Below are 20,541 nucleotides of genomic sequence, written 5' to 3' on the forward strand. Positions count from 1 at the left end.
TTTTGTGTTTAAAAATATCTTTTTTTTCCCCCATCAGCTTTCTTATGTGAGGAAGACAAAGCAGGTATAATCACTGGGTTATGAAAGGCTTTTATTCCAAAACATTTCTGATACTCATCTTTTTCTCTTTAACTCTACCAATGCAATATTGATTTAGGATATCACCTCTCTTTTGGAAAACTGAAGCAGCCCTTAGGCTTAATAGCTCCTGATCTATACTCCATTTGGCCACCAAAATGATGAACCTAAAAATCCCAATCTGATGAAGCAGTTTTAAAAGCCTTTACTGACTCCTCCCTGCCCACTTGATGCCACCCCACATTCACCAAAATGGTGTAGAAGGTCCTCCTTGTTTGGCTCCTCTTTGGCCTCCTTCTTACCTATGGCCTCTCTGCTATTCCCTTTGTGCTCTAACAACTCCAATCTGTTTGGGCTTAACCTGTGCACTGGGCTATACTGTCTCATCCCCTTGCTGGACCCTCTGCATGGAATGTTGTTCCTCTTTCCACTTGACTTGCCCTGTTTCCTTTAAGACTTTCCCCAAATCCCCAGGTCTGAATCACCCCCAAATATTGGGAAATCTTTATTATGGGTCATAACCTGAAAGCTACACTGACAGCTCCTTTAGAAAGAGGTCATGCTTGATTAATATTTATATACTCAGTGGGATGCAAATGCATATTCAAGTAGCTTTGACTCTAGTTCTCTTAACTCCTCAGTGATGGTGTGAGATGGTGATTTCAAAGCACACTGACTGTTCTAACATTCAAGAACACATAGAGGGGGAATGGGTAGGGGAGGGGAAGAAAAAGAGGGTCATGGGGACTAAAATGGAGTAAATTGAATTCCATGCATGTATGATTTTGTCAAAATAAACCCAACTACGATGCATAACTATAATATTGTAATAAAACTACAGTATCTTCAGCAAAAGAATAATAACAATGATGATGATGGTTAATATTAATTTCTTACCAAGCATCTGATAATGGTCTAAATAATGATTATGTGATGGTAGCCTGTGCTCCTTAACAAACATCCTACAACAATCATAGCCACGTAACAGCTGGGAAGCCTAAGGCTTGAAGAACTGAAAACACACATCCAGAGTTTACAAAGCTAGAAATGGACAAGGGAGACATTTAACTAGCAAACCAGTCCACACCCTTAACACTCTATTTTACTGTCTTACTCTTGCTGAAAATGAAAAAAAAATGTAGCGAGTTTTTTTAAAATTTTTTTTATTTAACATAAACTTAAATTGATTTTGTTATAAAATGAGCACTCAATTTTCCATGCTACATTTTATGTTAAGAATAAGTACTTGTGACTGGCTATGTACATATTCCCTTAGTGCTCTAATCTGGTCCCCAAGCTTCAAACATCATCTCAACTCCCATCATGCTCAATTTACATTTCTAGTCCAGATCTTACTTCCAAGTCCCTTAACTGAAGCTCTTTTCCTGATATTTCCTTGTGCATATAGAATACACATCTCAAATATCAAACAATGATCTCCTGATCTCCCCCCTGGTCAGCTCTTCCCATATTCTTCCCCACCCTGTTAAATGGCAACTCCATCCTTCCAGTTGCTCAGACTCAAAACCTGGGGTTATTCTTGACTTCTTCATTTCCAAACGACTCACCTAAAGCCATTAGAAAATCCTGTTGGTCTATCTTCAAGATTAATTTAGAATCTGATTCTCACTACCTCCATTTACTCTCTTTCCCCTGAATCAGTGCAATAGCTCCAGCTTCTATCCTCACCCTGAAGTCTGTTCTCGACACAGCAGCCTGAAAGAGCCTTCAAAAACATAAATAAGATCATGCTTTTCTCTGTTCAAACCATACAGTGGCTTTCTGCATCATTCAGAGCAAAACTGAAGGTCCTTCCAGTATCCAATGAGGACACCTTTCACCTTACATTTCTGACCTCATTTCTTAATCCTCTTCCTGAGTGTTCTGCTCCACCCATACTGCCTTTCTTAATGTTTGTAGAATAACCCAGGGATATTGCTGCCTTCTGGTCTTGGCACTGGCTGGTCCATTTTTCTGTAACTCTCTTCCTCCAGAAATTAATATGGTCACTCCCCACCTTTCCTTCATGTCATGAACAAATGTTATTTTCTCAGTGGCTGCTCCTTGACCACTCGATTTAAAATTGTAATCCCTCCCCAATCCCATCACCCTTAATCGCTCTCTTGCTCTGATTTCATAACATCCATGACCCTACTCTGTAATTTACTTATTATGTTTTTGTTTTATTATCTGTCTTCCCCTGCTATGATGGCAATTCCATGGATGTACCCAAGCTCCCAGAATGTAGCAGAGGCTGGAATATAAATCATTACTGAAAATGAATTATTACCAACTCTTCATAATTTATCTGTATTCTCACCAGTAGGGAAGCGCAAAGAGATTTCTAGGATAGCATCTTGTGAATAGCTAATAATTGGAGAGGTGGTTCTAGAATAGTATAGCTTAAATGCAAGGAAGCAGTAACACATAGCACAAGGTATGTCTCATGTGAACAAGCATGTGGGCTTTGAAATTGGGCAGCTTGTGCTTAAATATGGACTTTGCAGACCAGGACTATTAATTTGGGAAAGATACTTAAGCTTCTGTAAAGTGAGAAAAAGAGCAATAATAGGGACTACTTTGCAGGATTGATTGATTGATCATTATTTATTAAAAACTTTTATAGTGCCAAGCACCGTTCTAAGTGTTTTATAAATATTAACTTAGTTACTTCTCTTAATAAACTTATGAGTAGAAATTAATATTATCCCCATTTTAAGGATGTGAAAACAGATACCTAGAAAGTTTAAGTAACTTTCTCAAAAGTAAGTAGTTGGTAAAAGGGGAAGCTGGGATTTGAACCCAGCCATTTGATAAATTAAAGTTCACCTTTGCTGACCCCGATTCTAGTGAGGATTATGTAAATCAATGCAAGTCAACTTTCTTATAATTTCAACATTTAATAAGTGTTCAAAATGTGTTAGCTGCTCTTGTTATTACCATTATTATTATTTGATAATAATGTGATCTGAAATTATGTTTATGTTTCAGACATAAACATATCTATACAAGAGTCAATATAAAACATGCTTTCCCTAAATCTGAGTGCAAAATTTAGTACTTAAGGCACAGAGACTATATATTATATATACATATATATATGTGTGTGTATATATATATATATATATATATATATATATATTTATTTATTTATTTATTTATTTATATAAATAAAACTTTACATACATAAGTGTTGTAGAAAGATCACATCACATTAATAGAACATGGGCCCTGGGTAATTTCATTGTTAATTATTCTCTTTTTATTTTTTCTGAGTGAGGCTATATGTTTCTCAAATCAAATACTTAAAAATATCAAGTTTGCTTTGACCTTGCTGTAATGAGACACTGGTGGCAAAAGGGAACAACAGAAGCCAGGTGCTTTAGGAAGTGATGTGGTACCCCCTACACTGCCCCAGATTGTGTTTACTCACAGACTGGCGGAAGCTCATACTCCACTTCAAGAACCACTCTCTCTCCAACATTCTTCAGCAAGCTGATGATCTCATCATGGCGGAATTTGGCCAGGTTGATCCCATTCACAGCTTTGATGTAGTCACCCACATCTAGCTGGTCACTTCTGCAAAATAGACAGTGTTAGTTCAGTGGCCCATCTTCTCCACAGGCCAGTCTGGATCTATTTTTCACTTTCCACTCATGAATAAGCAAGTTTAGATGGCAACATAGTGAAGTCCCTGCTGCTCAGGAGGTGACTGGTTCCTGAGGGCAGGGGTGTAGCTCAGTGTCAGTGGGTTCTGTTTTCTCAGCTGTCACATTTTAGAAATTCTGGTCTGGGTATGCCATTATTTATGATTTTCCCTTAACCTTTTTGTTTTTAAAAGCACCATAAAACAAAATAATTTTTATTTATTTATTGAGTTGCTCAGCACTTAAGGGGCTGATTCTCTGGGAATGGATCCAGATCCCAGATACTTCAGATCTTTTTCTTTTTAGTCCCTCTCATTTTTGCTGCCTGCCTTTTGGACACGTCATGGGTTACAATATCGTCACTGGGATTTTATCCAGGGCCAAAGAAAGTCTCTCAAAGTCTGAAGGAGAAGGGGTAAGGTGCTCATATTCCTGTCAGCCTCTCCTATGAGTAATACCTTTGCATCAGGGAGCAATCAGCTAGATTAAGCTTATAAACTGGATATGTGGGTTGATTATCAAAAGTAGTCACTATTTATAAGACAAGAACTCTAAACTTGGAATTACGTGGACAAGAACATTAGTGTCTAGGATTTAAGGACCCCTGATCTCACTTTTTTTTTTTAAGAGAGAAAGAGAGAGAGAAGAGAGAGAATTTTTTTTTAAATATTTATTTTTCAGTTTTCAGTGGACACAACATCTTTATTTTATGTGGTGCTGAGGATGGAACCCAGTGCCCCGCACATGCCAGGCGAGCGTGTTACCGCTTGAGCCACATCCCCAGCCCCTGATCTCACTTTTATTGGGGGGTATCAGGGATTAAACTCAAGGGCACTTGACCACTGAGCCACATCTCCAGCCCTATTTTGTATTTTATTTAGAGACAGGGTCTCACTGAGTTGCTTAGCACCTTGCTTTTGCTGAAGCTGGCTTTAAACTCACGATTCTCCATCCTCAGCCTCCCAAGTCCCTGTGATTACAGGCATGCACCATCACGCCCAGCCTGACCTCACTTTTAATAAAGCTCAATATTCCATCTTGCTGAGGTAAATTTAGAATGTATCTCTAAAGCAAGCCCACCCCTGGCCGGTATCTAGGACGTTCTGCCTTTGCAATGTGAGAATAATTTGCAGTTCATGGGAAGAAGGCAAAGTGAGAACTTCCCCTCCAAGCCTTCTGTCCTTTGGAAACCATCTCTTTATGTTGGTGGAAAGGGCAGTCTCACAAGCAGAAAATCAGAAAAGCAATTATTTTACTTGGAAATGGGACATTGGGCCTCCCACTCTTCCTGGCCAGCTCTGTCCCTCTGTGGACGCATCCCTGGATACATAACATGGGTCATCTACTTCACTTTGAGATGATCTCTGTGTCTCATCCCCACTGCAGCCCGTCTGCTGTTTGATGGCACATTTAGGTCTAGGTCTATATATATGTTAAAATTAAAATCTTTTTTTTTTTTTTTTTACCTTTTTTAGCCTTTTATTTTTTTTTTTTTTTTTAATTTTTTATTGTGGGTTGTTCAAAACATTACAAATTTCTTGACATATCATATTCCACACTTTGATTCTAGTGGGTTATGAACTCCCACCTTCACCCCATACACAGATTGCAGATTCACATCAGTTACACATCCATTGATTTACAAATTTTATCAGAGGCTGGCTGCCCCTTAGATGACATAAGAAACCTCCCTAGTGACTTCAGTGTAGGCCAGAAAAGCCACTGGCAGGTCTGGGGAGCAGCTTCTGAACCGTGCCCTGCTGAGCTTCTGGGGGGACGTGCTGCCTGGCAGATGGCAACTGTCATTTATTTATTAGTGACCTTTTCTGATAGAGCTTTAATTTTTGAATTAATTATACCCCACGTCTCTTTCCCATTTCCCCACAGAGGCAGTTACCTAGCAGCGATTCCTCCCTGCCGCAGGTTGGACACCCGTGGCTTGCCATCCTTGTCAATTCCTCCGGACACTGTCAGACCCAGGGTGGTGCCTTCCTTCTTCATCAATTCAACCACAGTGGAGCCCTTGAATTCCTCTGTAAAAGAAAAGCGTTTGTCCTATTAAATGAAAGCAGCACCACAGATATTATTTCATGATTAGGTGACTTCTCCCCAGAAACTCTTTTCACTTTTTCTTCTATGAGAAAAGATATCCATGGTCTCCTTCCATTGTAAGCTGCAAAGTGTCTCATGAAGAAGTATGCACCGTTAGCATCAAGGTAGATATTCCACAAGGGCTTATTATCCAGCGCCAGTGGGGTAGTTTGCTCTAGGTTGGCAATAAATAGACTTATATACCAATGATGATATTCAGCTTCTGTTTCCTACCGTTCCCTAGTGACTTTCTCTGAATTCTGTCCTTGTAACTCCAAAAAGAACAGCTGAAAGTCCTAAGATAAGAAGTTAGAACAGGATTTTAAATAACAATACAAATGCATATTGTGTAGTAACAGACTCCAAGTTCCTGACACATTTCAGCTTAGGAAGCCAACTGACAGGAGAGAGAGCTCTCCACAGGTTCAAGAAAAATATTACCAACTTTCACTTTTTTGGTCATTTACAAACCAAGTACCAAATGGCTCATGCAACGACTGATACGATTTCTTGCTGAGTATGTCTCAGTATGGCAAAGCAGTGTTGGTCCTCCGAATTTCAGGGTAACTGCTATCAATTTATCAATATGCACCCAAATCGTAAAATCTCACAGATCTTGTGGGAATAATGTCTTTACACCAAGAAGAGATTCAAATCTTTTGATTTGTCACAAAAACAGAAGGTAAGAAAATATTAAGAATATTTTTCCTTTCATAAAAAAAATGACAAGTCAGTATTCACATATCCAGAGGCTAATTATGATAAATAGTGTTTTAGACCTCCTATGATGTTACTTTTCTCTTTACTATTTGCTATCTTTCTGGATACAAATGGGGAAACTAGGTGCTTTCCCATCTTCTCCAAAATCAAAGGCCTGCTTTGACCCCAAATTTCAGGGTTATAAACTTTTGGAACATCAAAGACACTTATATTAAAATGCAAGAACAGACTTGCTTTTTCAAAGTCAAATTAAAAAACAAACAAACAAACAAAAAAAACTATTGCATACCTCCATCCTTTTCTTAATTACATATAACAGTTCATTATAATTTTAAAAACCTCTATGAATGCTTATCATCAAGGTTTTAAAATTGTTGCTGCTGGTATATAATTCTACTAGGCAATAAAAAAATTCAAATCAGGGAAAGAAAGAATCTTTCATCTAGCCTACTGAGAAGAATGGAGTGCTTGGGGAAAGGAAGCAAGGGTCATCAGGTCACTCATTTCCTTAGTGCCACAGAGAATGTCATTCCAAGCAGGGCAGTCAAGGTTTCCAGGCTCTGTCCCAGCCCAACATTGCTGGGGGCCTGCTTTGACCCTTCAGTCTCACAGCACTACAGGTATGAGCCGACACTGCCTTCAATGCAGAAGCCGAGGAAGAGGGTATGAATGCTTATGATGTCAGCTTCATGCATTACATTTTATATGAGAGACCAAATAAGGATTGAAATTCAAGAACCAAAATTCTTATCAAGTGCATAAAAGTTCAAGTTCTTTTATATTTTTTTGCCAGAACCATTTGTAACCATGTCCATTGCTGTGCTTTTCACCTGTGTCTCCTTAAAACAAAATAGCCCCTCACATGCACCATAGATACCCATATGGGCCCAGATGATATTTGAAGAGATGAACTTAACAAATAACCCCTATAAATCCTGTTGGTAGAAGGCAGGGTGTCAATTTTTTAAAACTAAAGTTAATAATTAAAATAACAAAGATGACAGAAAAAAAATGATGGGTGACTATTCTCACCACAGAGCAAAGAAGTGCCTAACAATTTTGCCCAAAAAAGAATTCTTTGCATTTTCTTGGATTATGCAGAGTAATCCTGTATATTTAAACTTTTGATTTTAGAAATTTCTTTCTTTTTCTATTTATTTTATTTATGCACCTAGGGGTGCATAACCACTGAACCATATGCAATGCTCTTTTTATTTTTTATTTTGAGACAGCATCTTGCTAAGATGGTTAAGGCCTTGTTTAGTTGCTGAGGCTGTCTTGAACTTTCGATCCTCCTGCCCTGGCCTCCTGAGCTGCTGGGATTACAGGTGTTCACCACTGTGCCCAGCTATAGACCTTTCCTGAAGCATGGGAAGCATAGTGTTTTTTAGAGCCTAGTCAGAAATTCACAAAGACACAACAATGAAACAGTAATGCCAGGCATGTGAGAAGTAAGTTTCCAGTTATAAAAATTTTGTCTCTACTCATGTTTTCAAGAAAATGCTTCTTGCATAAAATGGGACACCATCAAACAGGTTTGGAAGCAGTCTTTATGGCAGAAAGAAGTCAGTGCAGTTTTGTCTTGAAGGAACCCAAGCCCTTCCCAGGTTTCTTGCTGAATCTTAAAAATCTAAAAAAGGTCAATAACTATTTTAATTTATTCTTTAAAATATAAATCCATTGATCTGGCTACTTTTTAAACTGGTAACAGTCAACTACCCTCCCATTTAAAAATATTTCAAATCTTTTTCTAAGAGCTAGTTTTAATAACAAGAAAGAAAATATTTATGCCCCAGTTATTGGAACAATTTATGCATTCAATAACTTACTGAATGCTACTATGACCCAAACATTGAAGCACTAAGATGAAAAAAAAAATGAAGGCCATTATTATCCTCAGGATGCTCAGCCTAGTCACAGAGGCAGAGTCACAGGCCACTAAGCCACAGGGCAGGTTGTGAGGAAAGCAGACACAGAGGAGATAGTCCTGGAAACAATGTCAACCAAAGACTTGGGGTTAATGCAACATCTATTTCACAGTTTTGTCTTCTGACAGATGTGTTGTAATTATTGATTAGGATTAGCTGAGCAGGGCAGACCAAAGAAGGGATATATAAATTAGGTAACAATTCAGGAGTAAATGTACAATATTGTTGCAAGAAAATGCACTGAATCACAAGAATGTTGACTGCCAATAAGTATCTTTAGTCCCAAAGGAATTGACTAAATTCATTATGGGTGTTTCCAAAGCGGGTAGGAGAGAAGAGGTGGTTGGAAAGGGAGGAACCTGCTTCTGGAATTTGCTTTCAGCTAACCTCCATTCTCTGCTCAAGTAATCAATCATTTTGTGTCTTTTTTGGTGTTTAATGTTTGCATAATGATCTAATGGCAAAGAGAAATGAAGACAGATGCATTCATTTGCATGAGTTCACTTATATATCAAGGCTTAGTGAATCAACACTGCAGTAAAACAGGGGAACTTGGGCAAGTCAATATGTACTGACAGTTTCTTTCTTTTGTGATTTAAATTGCAAATAATCCTTCCCAAATGAAGAGGACCAAACAGCAAACATTATAGTTTTTCCAAATTAGCAAGCAGCACAGAGAACAGATGATGCCCAACCAGCAAGGAATGAGATGGATCTGGATTTGACATTTTCCTTAATCACCATATTTAATTTTTAGAGAAGAAACTACAGGTTTATATCTGTACCACTGCTTACTCATATAACCAACAAGAATCTCACTGATAGAATGGGATTATTTGTTTGCTGTTTCTCTTTGGACTTGTTATTCAATCTTTTAAGTTACTGAACTCTAGAAAATTTTAAGAAAAACAACAATGACACTTGGTAATTATGTAAAAGTTTTACAAACAAATTAGAAAATTTAATAGCACAGCTTTTTACAAATTAATATGCAATAATAATACCCAGGTAGACTTTACATAGTCAAACAACAGTCATCTAGAAGTCATGGTAGAGAGAAGACATCCCCTTCAATAGCCAAAAAGTCACATCTCCAGGAAAAAAAAAAATCATGAAAATGTACAAGAGTTATAGGAAAAAAAAAAAAACCTTAAAGAACTTCTGAGGGATATAAGATCAACATAAATGGAAAGACAATCCATTCCATCATTCAATAAACACTGAATGCTAACCATGTATCAAGCAGTTCTAGGCACTGAAGATAAAGCACCAGACAAAATGAACAATACTCCAGCCATCCAGGAACTAATATTCCAGTGGATGGCATAGCCCAACATAAAGCTGTGTCAGTTCTCCCTAAATTAGTTTATAACGTTAACACTATCAATAAAAGTCCCCATATGATTTTTCTGGTACAAGATATATTTTACATTATTGCAAAAATAGAACATATAACCTTGCAAAGATTCTGTGAAAAATTGGGTTGCCAACATACACTAGCTCACCCTTTAAGACTGCTGTGAAAGAGTAAAGAGAGCCTGCTCATGACACCTCTCTGAAAGAGGTAATAGAATTGTGATTGGATGTCACACTACCAATCATGTCTCCCTGAGGGATTGTAAAAAGTACCAGACTTGCAGATGCAGGGGACTAGAGTGGGGAGGCCGGAAAAGTCCTCAGCATCGGCTTCCCAAAATTAGTCAGAGTCTAGATTTGCTCGGATATGTGGAAAGATAAAACAAAGCAAAACAATTGACAAACAAAAACAGAAAGAAAAGAAGTATCATACGCATAAGGCATCCTGGACCCACATCAGACTATCTTAGGTTTTGTAACACCACTTTGCATAGAGTAAATGTATGGCATCATATATGGCATAATAATCACACTTTGTGCTGTGAAAACCTTGGTGTTTGGAATCTCCTGCCTCATTGCTAATGTTTTTTTAAAACTATTACCACAGAAAGGGCAGTTACCCCTAATTTTTGACAGGTCCCTGAAATTCAGGAACCACATGTGCAAAGCGGATAATAGTAACTTGAGTTGCTGAAAGAGGAGAAACACACAAATTGTGATAACAGAGTGACAAAGGCAACTCAAGAGTTGAAGAAGGGCTGTGACTGGTGAGTCCTAAAAGGGCCCTGCTCTGCCCAGGCCAGCAGTACTCTGGATCTTTCAGGGGAGTGGTACAGGAAGGACAGTCTTAGGTAGGCAAAAGGAAAGAGGGGAGGTGTTAAAACCAGAGCAACAACAAATGGTAGGAAATTTTATGGATTCTGGGAAACACAAGTCTTTTAGTTCCATTTGTAATTCCTCAATGCTGCCTGCATGGGGGAATTACCCTGATAGCTTTTAAAATACTGATGCCTGGGCTCACCCCAGTCCAATCCAATCAGAATATCTTGATGGGATTTTGTATATCAAATTTTAAAGACATTTGAGAACCTACAATTATCTCATAGATCCCTTGTGCCCTTTACCTTGTTTTCCCCAATGGTAACATGATGCAAAACTGTAATATAATATCACATCTGGCATGTTGGCATGGATGAAGTCAAAACACAGATCATTTCCCTCACCTCAAGCATCTGGTTACCCTTTTATAGGGACAGCCATATACCTCCTTCTCCTATCCCTTTCTTAACCCTGGAAACCCCTAATCTAGTCTCTATTATCATAATTGTGCAATTTCAAAATGTTGAATAAACAAAATTATACACAGTGAAATCTTCAGAGTTGACCTTTTATACTCAGCTTCATTCTGTAGTGATTTGTTCAATATCACTAGACAAATCTAGTGGCAATAGTTCTCTCCTTTTTTACACTGAGTGGTATTCCATGGCACAGATAGGCCTGAGTTTGTTTAACCACACACTTATTGAAGGACATCTTGGCTGTTCCCATTTTTTGGCTATTATGACTAAAGCTGCTATAAATATTCATGTACAGTTTTCATGTGAACATGAATATTCATTTCTCTGGGATAAATACCCAGGAGCATAATTTGTGGGTCATATGGTAGGCGCATATTTAGTTTTCTAATGAACTGCTCAACCATTTTCCAAAGTAGCTCTATTGTTTCCATTCTCACCAATTATGTAAGAGTAATTGAGCTTCTTTGCATCCTACAAAGTATTTGGTGTTGTCACTATTTATTTTTATTTTAACCCTTCTGATAAGTGCATAGTGATATTCTAGTTTTAATTTTGGAGTAATTTTTGGTGTTTATTTATTTACTTATTTGGTAAAATGGCTCTTCATCCCTTTTCCCAACTTCCTGATTAGATTGTTTGATTTTAGAGTGTTGAGTGTTGAGAATGTCTTCGAAGTTACAGATCCTAGTCCTTTGTTGAATACATGGTTTGCAGATATTTTCTCCCAGTTGGTAGACTTTCTTTTCATGCTTTTAGAAAGGTCTTTCATTGAGACTCTGGTTTTAATTTTGATGAAATCCAACTGATTGATTTTTTTCCTTTTATGGCTCATGCTTTTATCAAGTCTAGGAACTCTGTGCTAAGCCTTTAATCATCAAATTTTCTCCACTGTTTTCCTTACAGTTTGTAAATATTTTCTATAATTCTTATAATATTATGATGTATATTTTAAGTCTGTGGTCCATTTTGATCATTGAAAGTATGAGGCTTTGGTCAAGATTCTTCTCCTCTTTCTCCTTTTTTTTTTTTTTTTTTTGCTTATAGATGTCCAATTACTCTGGCAACATTCACTGAATAGGCTATTTTCATCTACTAAGTTGCTTTTGCATCTTGTCAAAAACCAGTTCGAGCCAGGCATGGTGGGGCACACCTGCAATCCCAGAGGCTCTGGAGTCTTAGGCAAGTTGGAGGCCAGCCTCAGTAACTTAGTGAGGCCTCAAGCAACTTATTGAGATACTATCTCAAAATTAAAAAAAAAATAATAAGGACTGGGGATGTGGCTCAGTGGTAAAGTACTCCTGGGTTCGATCCCTAGTAACTCCTCCCTCCAAAAAGACCCAGTTAAGCATGTTTCTATGGGTCTATTTCTGGGTTTTCTCCGTGTTTGTTCCATTATACAATACAGTATTTATTACTGTAATTAAATAATATCTTGAAATTGGGCAGAACAATTCTTCCAACTTTATGCATGCTTTTAAAAATTGTTCCTTTGCTTTTCCACATGAATTTTGAAATAATCTCTTCTATAGTTACCAAAACTGTTGTTGAGATTTTGATAGAATTTGTGTTAAACTTTTTTTTATCAACTTGAAAAGAATTTACATCTTTACTCTAGTGAGTCTTCTAGTCCATGAAAGATGGCATGTCTCTCCCATTATTTAGATTGGATTCTTTGATTTCCTTCATCAGCATTTTTTTAGTTTTCAGCATACAAATTTTTTATGTTTCATTACTTTTACATCTAAGTATTTCATTTTGGGAGAATGATTATAAATGGCATTTTATTTTTAATTTCAAGGTACACATGTTCATTGCTAGCATACAGATATATGATTGATTTTTTTATATTTATTTTATATTCTGTGGCATCACAGAACTTAGATTTGTTCTGGGAAGTTGTTTTCTTTTTTAATAAATTCATCAGGGTTGTCTATGAAGATAAGCATTTCATCTGCAAGCAGAACCAACTTTATTTCTTCTTTTCCAATCCATGTGCCTTTTACTGACCTTTTTGCTCTATGCACCGACTGGACTCCCAGCACCAGGTTGATTAAGAGTGGTGAGAGGGGACATCCTTACCTTTTCCCAGTCTTAGGGGGAAATGTCTCATTCCCCTCTAATTCTATTTTTCTGGGAGCTTTTATCACAAATGGGGTTGAATTTGGTCAATTGTTTTGCATTGGTTGATATGATCATGTGATTTTTCTTTACCTTGATTTTTTTTTTTTACTTTGAGTGATTTTTGTAATACTTGCATCCCTGAAATAAACCCCAGTTGGTCATATGATGTAACTATTGTATGTTGTTGAATTCTATTTGATAATAATTTATTAAGCATTTTTCATCTGGGCTGGGGCTGTAGCTTAGTGGCAGAGCACTTGCCTATCATGTATGAGGCCCTGGGTTTAATCCTCAGCACCACATAAAAATAAACAAATAAAATAAAGGCATTTTGTCCATCTACTACTATAAAAAATGTAAAAAAAAAATTCATCTATATTCATGAGTAGTATAGCCTGTAGTGTTCTCCTTTGTATATTTTTCTTTGGTTGTGGTATCATGGTAATAATATTAGCTTCCAAAAATGAATTGGAAAATGCATTTCTTTTTCTGTTTTCTAGAAGAGATTGTGTAGAATGGTTTTCAATATTTGGTGGAATTTTCCAGTGAAATCATGTGGGCCTGGATATTTCTTTTTGAGGAGTTTTAAAATTGCAAATTCAATTTCCTTCATAGTTACAGGGCTATTTGAATTATCCTCTTGGTATTGGGTGTGTTGTAATTCATGTTTCCAAGAACAGATCCATTTCAATTAGATCAAAACCTCTGCAGTTGGGGTTTGTTTTGTTGTGTGTTTTGTTTTGTTTTTGCTTTTTTTAAAGTTCTAATATGCTGCCAAGATTGAGGCACTAATTTAGGGTTTGGTGTATGAGGAGAGATTGGCAGAAAAGACGTGGGGAAGCAAACAGAGATTTAGACCATGAAGGATCCAAGAAAAGTGCTCTGATTAGAGTTTGATAAAAGGTTAGCCTTTGGCTTGTTGTTAGTTGAAGCAATAGTTTGGCATTAATGGCATGAAGTGTTGGGGAGAAACACATTTCAGCTGTGTCAAAGAGAACCATTAAAAAGCCACTGCAGTAATACAATGCATTAAGTTAGGTCAGATTATGTCAGCAAATCCAGAAATAAAGAATAGCTCACATATAACAGAAACTTATATTTCTGTTCATAATCCACATCTAGATGGGTGTTTCTGATCAGCAGTCAACTTCTTTGTGTCTCTGCAATCCCTTAATGCTTTGGTTCCCCAAAACATAGAGATACCTTAAGTTTCATGGTGAAGTGACAGGTCCACTCTGGGTCATTTTATATTTTTGAGAGAAACACAGCCATACTAGATATCTGTTGGACACAACAGTATCTCCTTACTTGGGGCAGTTTAGTTCAACATTTGATCATAATACATTGCTTTTGGTGATGTCCTGTCTTTCCAAAGCTGATTTCTGTGCAATGATAAGAAACAAATTCCATGTAAAAATCAATGTGAAACAAGAAGTGAGGTTGTCAATGCTTAATCTGATTTGTGGGTTTGAGAATTTGTATGATGTCCAACAAACACATTTTTATGGTTACTAGGCACTTGTGGTTTACTTAAGAATGAAATAAACATATTTTAAACTTTCTATTTATGTTTCTCTTCAAATAGTAAATAGGTTGTTTGGACAAAATATGAATTAGGTTGTTTGGATTTAACTACTTCATAAATTGAACTATTGTATTTCATTTGGCTTGGGGTGCTGTAAAAATTTTACTGAGACACTAGGATTCTGTGAATAGAGAAAGTTTGGGATCTTCTGCACTAGGAACATATCCTATCTGTGTTCAGTAGAGTGGAGGGGAAAGAGAGCTGAGGTAAAATCCATCACTGGCCTGCAGATATTCTCAAGGGTATGGCTTATTCCATGTTCACACCTACCTTCAAAGAAGACTGAGGGTTAGAGTCTTGACAGGTTCCCAGGCAATAAGGTAGGGTGGATTTGGGGGGATGGGTATTTGACTATGTCATATATAGTTAATGCCTGAGAGACTAAAATATATCACTAGTTATATGGGTGGCATGAACTGCAGATATGTTAATGAAGAGAAATTCCTTTGAATTAGAAACCAGTTAGGAAGTGGGGAGCTAGGAAGAGGAGGGTCAAGAAGATCTCAAGTTTTCCAACTTGCATGATTGGTGGGTGCTGATGTCCATCACTGAGAAAGGGAAGCTAGGAAACAAAGGAAGTTTGTAGAGTTGTGAATGATTGGAACAGAAGCCAATATTCAGCACAGTATTGAATAAGAGAATCTCACTGAGAATTAAATACCAGGCTGGATATTTAACCTTAGTTTTTGTCAAGTTCCAAAGTGGTAAGACCCTCACTCCATAGATACACCACAAAAAGAGAAAGTGTGAAAAAGAAAAAAAAAACAGAGAGAAAGTGTGGTAAAGCAACAATAGACACATGTTCAGCAAAAGAGGCACTGGTAATGCTCCTTACTCTTTGAAGTTCCATCAAGTGCATACATTTTTTAAAATACCATGAACAGCAAAACAGAAATGCCATCAATGAGAACTCCCTATAGTAAGTCACAAATTTTGAAATGCTGATGTCAGAGATAGTGTTTTGTTCTCTGCTGTGTCTCCAGGGTCTGGAATGGTGCCTGGAACGTTTGCACCCTAGTAACTGCTGAGGGCATGAGCACATCAGTCCTGACACAGGGCATTATGACAGGGCAGTGAGCAGTTTATGACAAACAGAATTATGGCTTCATGGTGCAGATGCAGAATGATAAAGAGCAGAGTCTAAACAAAAGCAGAGTTCCTTTCCTATGCTTGTTGGTTGGTCATTTTAACTGATGCCACAGCAAGGGGGCTGGGGCTTATATCAGAATACAAGCGCTATATCTGCGTACTAATTTTGCAAAGAATATCAATGCTTACGCTACAATTTTATCTGTATATTACTTTTAGTGGTAGCACTAAGAAGTGTATCCCTCTCAGGAAATAAATAGATGCTTTTTCCAATATTCATTTCAAGCACCTCTTAATATTGCCTGGTTCAGCAAAGCTGCAGGGATCAAAGCTGGGTTTCTGTGATAAACGGCATTTTTCAGTTCTTGCACAGACTAACAGAGAAAAGGTCTTCTGGCACTTTCCACTGCTGTGTCACGACATGAGGGATGTACCAGAATTTTCCTCATCCCCTGGGAACATGAGCATAAATTAGATTAGTGGCAGGGATGAACAGTATATAAATATTACCCAGCACAAATATTCGTGTGAAATAAAATTATGATCAGAATTTATCTCATGCAGTGAAGGGGAAGGATGGATTAATATCTATATGTTTCTTCTTGGAGCATTAAAAAAAAGGGAAATCTACAAACATGCAGTGCCAAATATGAAAATCAGTGACGCCTAAAGTATGTGACATTTAGATCAGGGTTTTCAAATGTATTATCCTAGAAATTTTTTTTTTTATTTCTTTTTAGTGATACATTACATTAGAATTCATTTTGATATAATTTTTAAAAAAGCACAGAATATAATTTGTAATTAGATCAGTTTTTAAGAGAATACATAGATGTGGTCTCTATTGTTGGTACAACTGATTCAATACCAAATATCTCCTAAAGCATTCAGTGAAAAAAATCATTGTTTTTAAAATATGAAAAGTAGAATTCGTTTTGTCTTCCACTACTCAAAAATCAGTTATTTGTCAAAATTTGCTATTAGTCTTCCTGGTGTTAATAATCGATTAACAAGGCATTTGATCTTTCTGAAGCTTAGTTACCCCTAAAATAAGGATAACAACAGTACCTATGTTCCAGGGTATTTTGAAGACTAAGTGACATATTTCTTATAAGTAACTTATAATCTGTCACATAGTGTTTATCTAAGCCATGACATTACTGTCATTATTATTATTTTTATATCAGAAGATTATAAGTATGCAGATTCTCAATCTTCTACTGTATTTTGACTGCTATGAACATAAGAAAATAATTAGCAGTGATATTTAACTGTTGGTGGAATCAGACTATTTGGAGAATGTAATGAAATTTGTGAACTCATCCTAGAAAAGTTTTATATATGATTTCAGGGAAATTCATTCTTAAGTAGGGATTACTCTAGAGTCCGTCTAAGAACTCGATAGTAACAGCACCCAAATCTATTAGTCCTATATTCCTATAATCAGCTAGTGATCTAAATTAAACCAGAACTCAAATTATTAAGAGATAGGAAGTGGCTCACCTTGGTGAAACCTCCTCTCTTCCAGAGCATGACTGGCCAAGTGATACACAATCAGTCACAAGAGTCCATAACCCAGAAAAGGCATTGGCAGGAGATCTAGAAATGGTGCCTACTTCTAGAATCCCAAGCAGTTTTCCTTTGGGAAAACATATGATCTGTGATTTTAACTTGTAAGTTGCATTTTTAAAGTTGTTGGCATGATTAAAAATTGGATTCTCCAAGTTAAGCATATTGTTCCAACTTATTTACAGATTATTCTTGATTTCCAGTGTTCCCTTACAGAAGTTAGCTACATTCTTCTTATAACTACTTGTAGACTGTTTTGGACCAAAAATATTTTTGAGTACTTGTAATTGCCAGACTCTGTGTTAGGAACTAGCATTTCAAAGATAAATGATCACAGTTTCTATTTTTCTGTAGGTCACTCTCTAAATATCTAAAAAACAAATGTCTATACCAACAGCTTCAATGAAGTCCATGACAAAGCCTGGGAGACTGAGAGCTCTACCTGTAGTCCTGGGAAAGTCTCCTGTAGACTACAGATGTATATTTAGAGGTTTAAGTTCTTTAGATGAAAGTAGGAAATTTATTTGTAATATGACTATCATTTCTACCTAATAGGAAGAGAAATGGAAGTACTAAAAATTGCTCAGTAAGTTAGTGTTAATAATAGTAGATTAATCAATTTAGTAAATTAATAAAATATTGCTGGAAAAATTCATTTATTTTGCCTATCTGTTTGTATGTCTTGTTTTGATCAATATCTTATGTTGAATAATTACTTGGATATTAAAAAAAAACAGAGCTACTGTGCCAGGGATAGAATGGTCAGATGCCCTGGTCTGGGAGTCCAGCCAACAGCAAGGAGCATGTTTCCTTCAGGTGGGCAGGTGAGAAAAAAGGAGCACTTTGGAAGTGAGGGACTATCCTAAGACAGAGAGACATCAGATGTGTACTGCAGATAGTGAGAAGGAATCTCTGTTAGGTAGCCAAACCTTTGTCCCAGAGAAGAGGCTAAATGCCTCCATGCTCTTGTTTCTTCAAACTGAGAGAACAATGCTTGGAGTCCCATACACCATGGAAAAGAAAGGGAAAAAAAGGTAAATTCTTCCATGAATCAAACATCTTAAATAATCAGGTGAAGTGGGTACTTGGTTGGCCTCTTCCTTTCAGGAATATCCAAGAACCCACCAATCTAGCATGAGCTACACTACCTGACTGAAAACAGAAATTAAAATAAAAAATTCTAGCTACTTCTCAAGATTATCCATCATTTTAAGGCAGTTTATACTTTTCATAATGTTCTCATGTCCATTATCTATTTTTATTTAATTTTTTTAGTTGTAGTTGAACACAACATCTTTTTAAAAATTTATTTATGTTTATGTGGTGGTGCTGAGGATCGAACCCAGGGCCTCACACACTTGAGGCAAACGCTCTACCGCTAAGCCACAACCCCAGCCCCATTATCTATTTTAACTTTCAGAATAACCCTAAAAGGAAGACAATACTCCCATTTTGGGGTTTAGGGAAACTGACACTTGAAAATCAGGGTTCTTAAGTGGCATTTTGAATCTATTTTATGTCCATGAAATTACCTCCTCATAAAACTGGATGCTACACATTTTTAGACTCATCATAAAGTAATTGCTGAACAGTAGGCATAGGAATATGTAAATGAAATACTACTGAGAAAAGGACTGAAAAACAAGGCTGGCCTCTGGCAGACTCTAAGCCACAAGGGTAACAGTAAATCAGTAGTTCTCATTTGTTACAGATGCCTGTATGTCAGGACTATGTATTTGACTTCCACTTGTTTTATAAGATTTGATCCATTTTAAATAAAGGAACAGATGGAAAACTAATAGTGCAGTCGGTGCAGATAACCAAGAGGCAAGCCATCGCGGAGCCCTGCAGACTCTCCACAGGGGAGCCAGGAAGCCTGCTGCACAGTGAGTTTGAGTTTTATTATAGCCCTACTGAGACCCACCAGGATGCAGGATGGAGGAGGCTGTGCCATCCATATCAAGGACACTCTCATATAGTACTTTTGGCTTCCTTTACCCTACGGGGGCGGGGGGAGGGAGTGTTCTCTTCTGGCCCCTTTTCTGGTCAAATGTTTACCTTATTCTCCAATAAGAAACAATTATATTCTTGCCCCTAGAAAATTGTTTCCCATTAGAGTGAAAAGTAAGGAAATGAGTAGACAAACTAGTCGCTGCTACTTCCTCTTTGATTCCATTCTTTATATTAATACTTCAATCACCATATGTAACACCACCTTACCCAAATAAAACTATCTTCTAGTCTCACTCTGTTTGAGATGTTTTTGTCTTTTTCAATATACCCATTCATCTATCCATCCATCTACCTTTCCATTGAATATCTATGGATCATTTACTAAATGCCAGGTACATTGATATCTTGTTAAAAAAAGATACAGACTTAGTTCCTGCTCTCAAATAATTTTTATTATAATAAAAATTAAAGTTCTCAAGCCATTGAAGAGCTTAACAACTTGATCAAGGGCTTAGTCTGGGGACAACTAAGGACAGCCACCTAACAAATATTTGCAAATGATTCATTAAGCCCCAGAAAAACTGACCATTTTGCTTTGGGAAAGTCACTAGGCCCTCCCTATGACTTAATCTCTAAACTTTAAAACAAGAAAACTGAACTATATGTTTTAAAAATTATCATATTTCAGGCTGGGAATGTAGCTCAGTGATAGAGCATTTGTCCAGTACGTGTGAGACCCTGGGTTCCATCTCTGGTATTGCAAAACATTTTTAAAAATAAAATAAAATAAAAATTAAAAATTACCATATTTTGTTGACTTCAAAATGCCATCACTTATAAGACACTTATTTTATTTACCAGTAAGAAAAAAAATTATTGTCAATTAAATTACAACATAAAGATTTCTTGCCACTAAGATCTTAAAATTTTATACTTATTAAAGAGAACAAAATATGTATAAATGGATAAGAAAATGTAAATGAAATAAACCAGTTAGGATATTTATCCAACTTCTCCATCCTCTGAATCAGTGTCATTGATGTCTACATTTTCTATATGATATTGTTATTCTGTGCCATTGATAACACTGGTGACAAAGCACTGAC

At 36.8% G+C, this 20,541-nt stretch overlaps 1 protein-coding gene across 16 annotated transcripts in view; it reads right to left on the reverse strand.

Annotated features, from left to right (window-relative positions):
* Positions 1-20,541, reverse strand: part of Grip1 (glutamate receptor interacting protein 1) — a 645,398-nt gene that overhangs the window by 137,611 nt on the left and 487,246 nt on the right. For all 16 annotated transcript variants that reach the window (XM_058574656.1, XM_046430647.2, XM_058574652.1 and 13 more), the window contains 2 exons: positions 5,623-5,758; positions 3,512-3,657 (listed from right to left, as the gene is read on the reverse strand). In XM_058574656.1, the coding sequence (XP_058430639.1) occupies positions 3,512-3,657; positions 5,623-5,758 (282 nt within the window). The remainder of the gene's footprint in view (positions 1-3,511; positions 3,658-5,622; positions 5,759-20,541) is intronic.

Source organism: Marmota monax, unplaced genomic scaffold, assembly GCF_021218885.2.
Source record: "Marmota monax isolate L192 unplaced genomic scaffold, Marmota_monax_Labrador192_F-V1.1 WCK01_AAM20220418_F8-fsc00056, whole genome shotgun sequence".
NCBI classification, from domain to species: Eukaryota; Metazoa; Chordata; class Mammalia; order Rodentia; family Sciuridae; genus Marmota; species Marmota monax.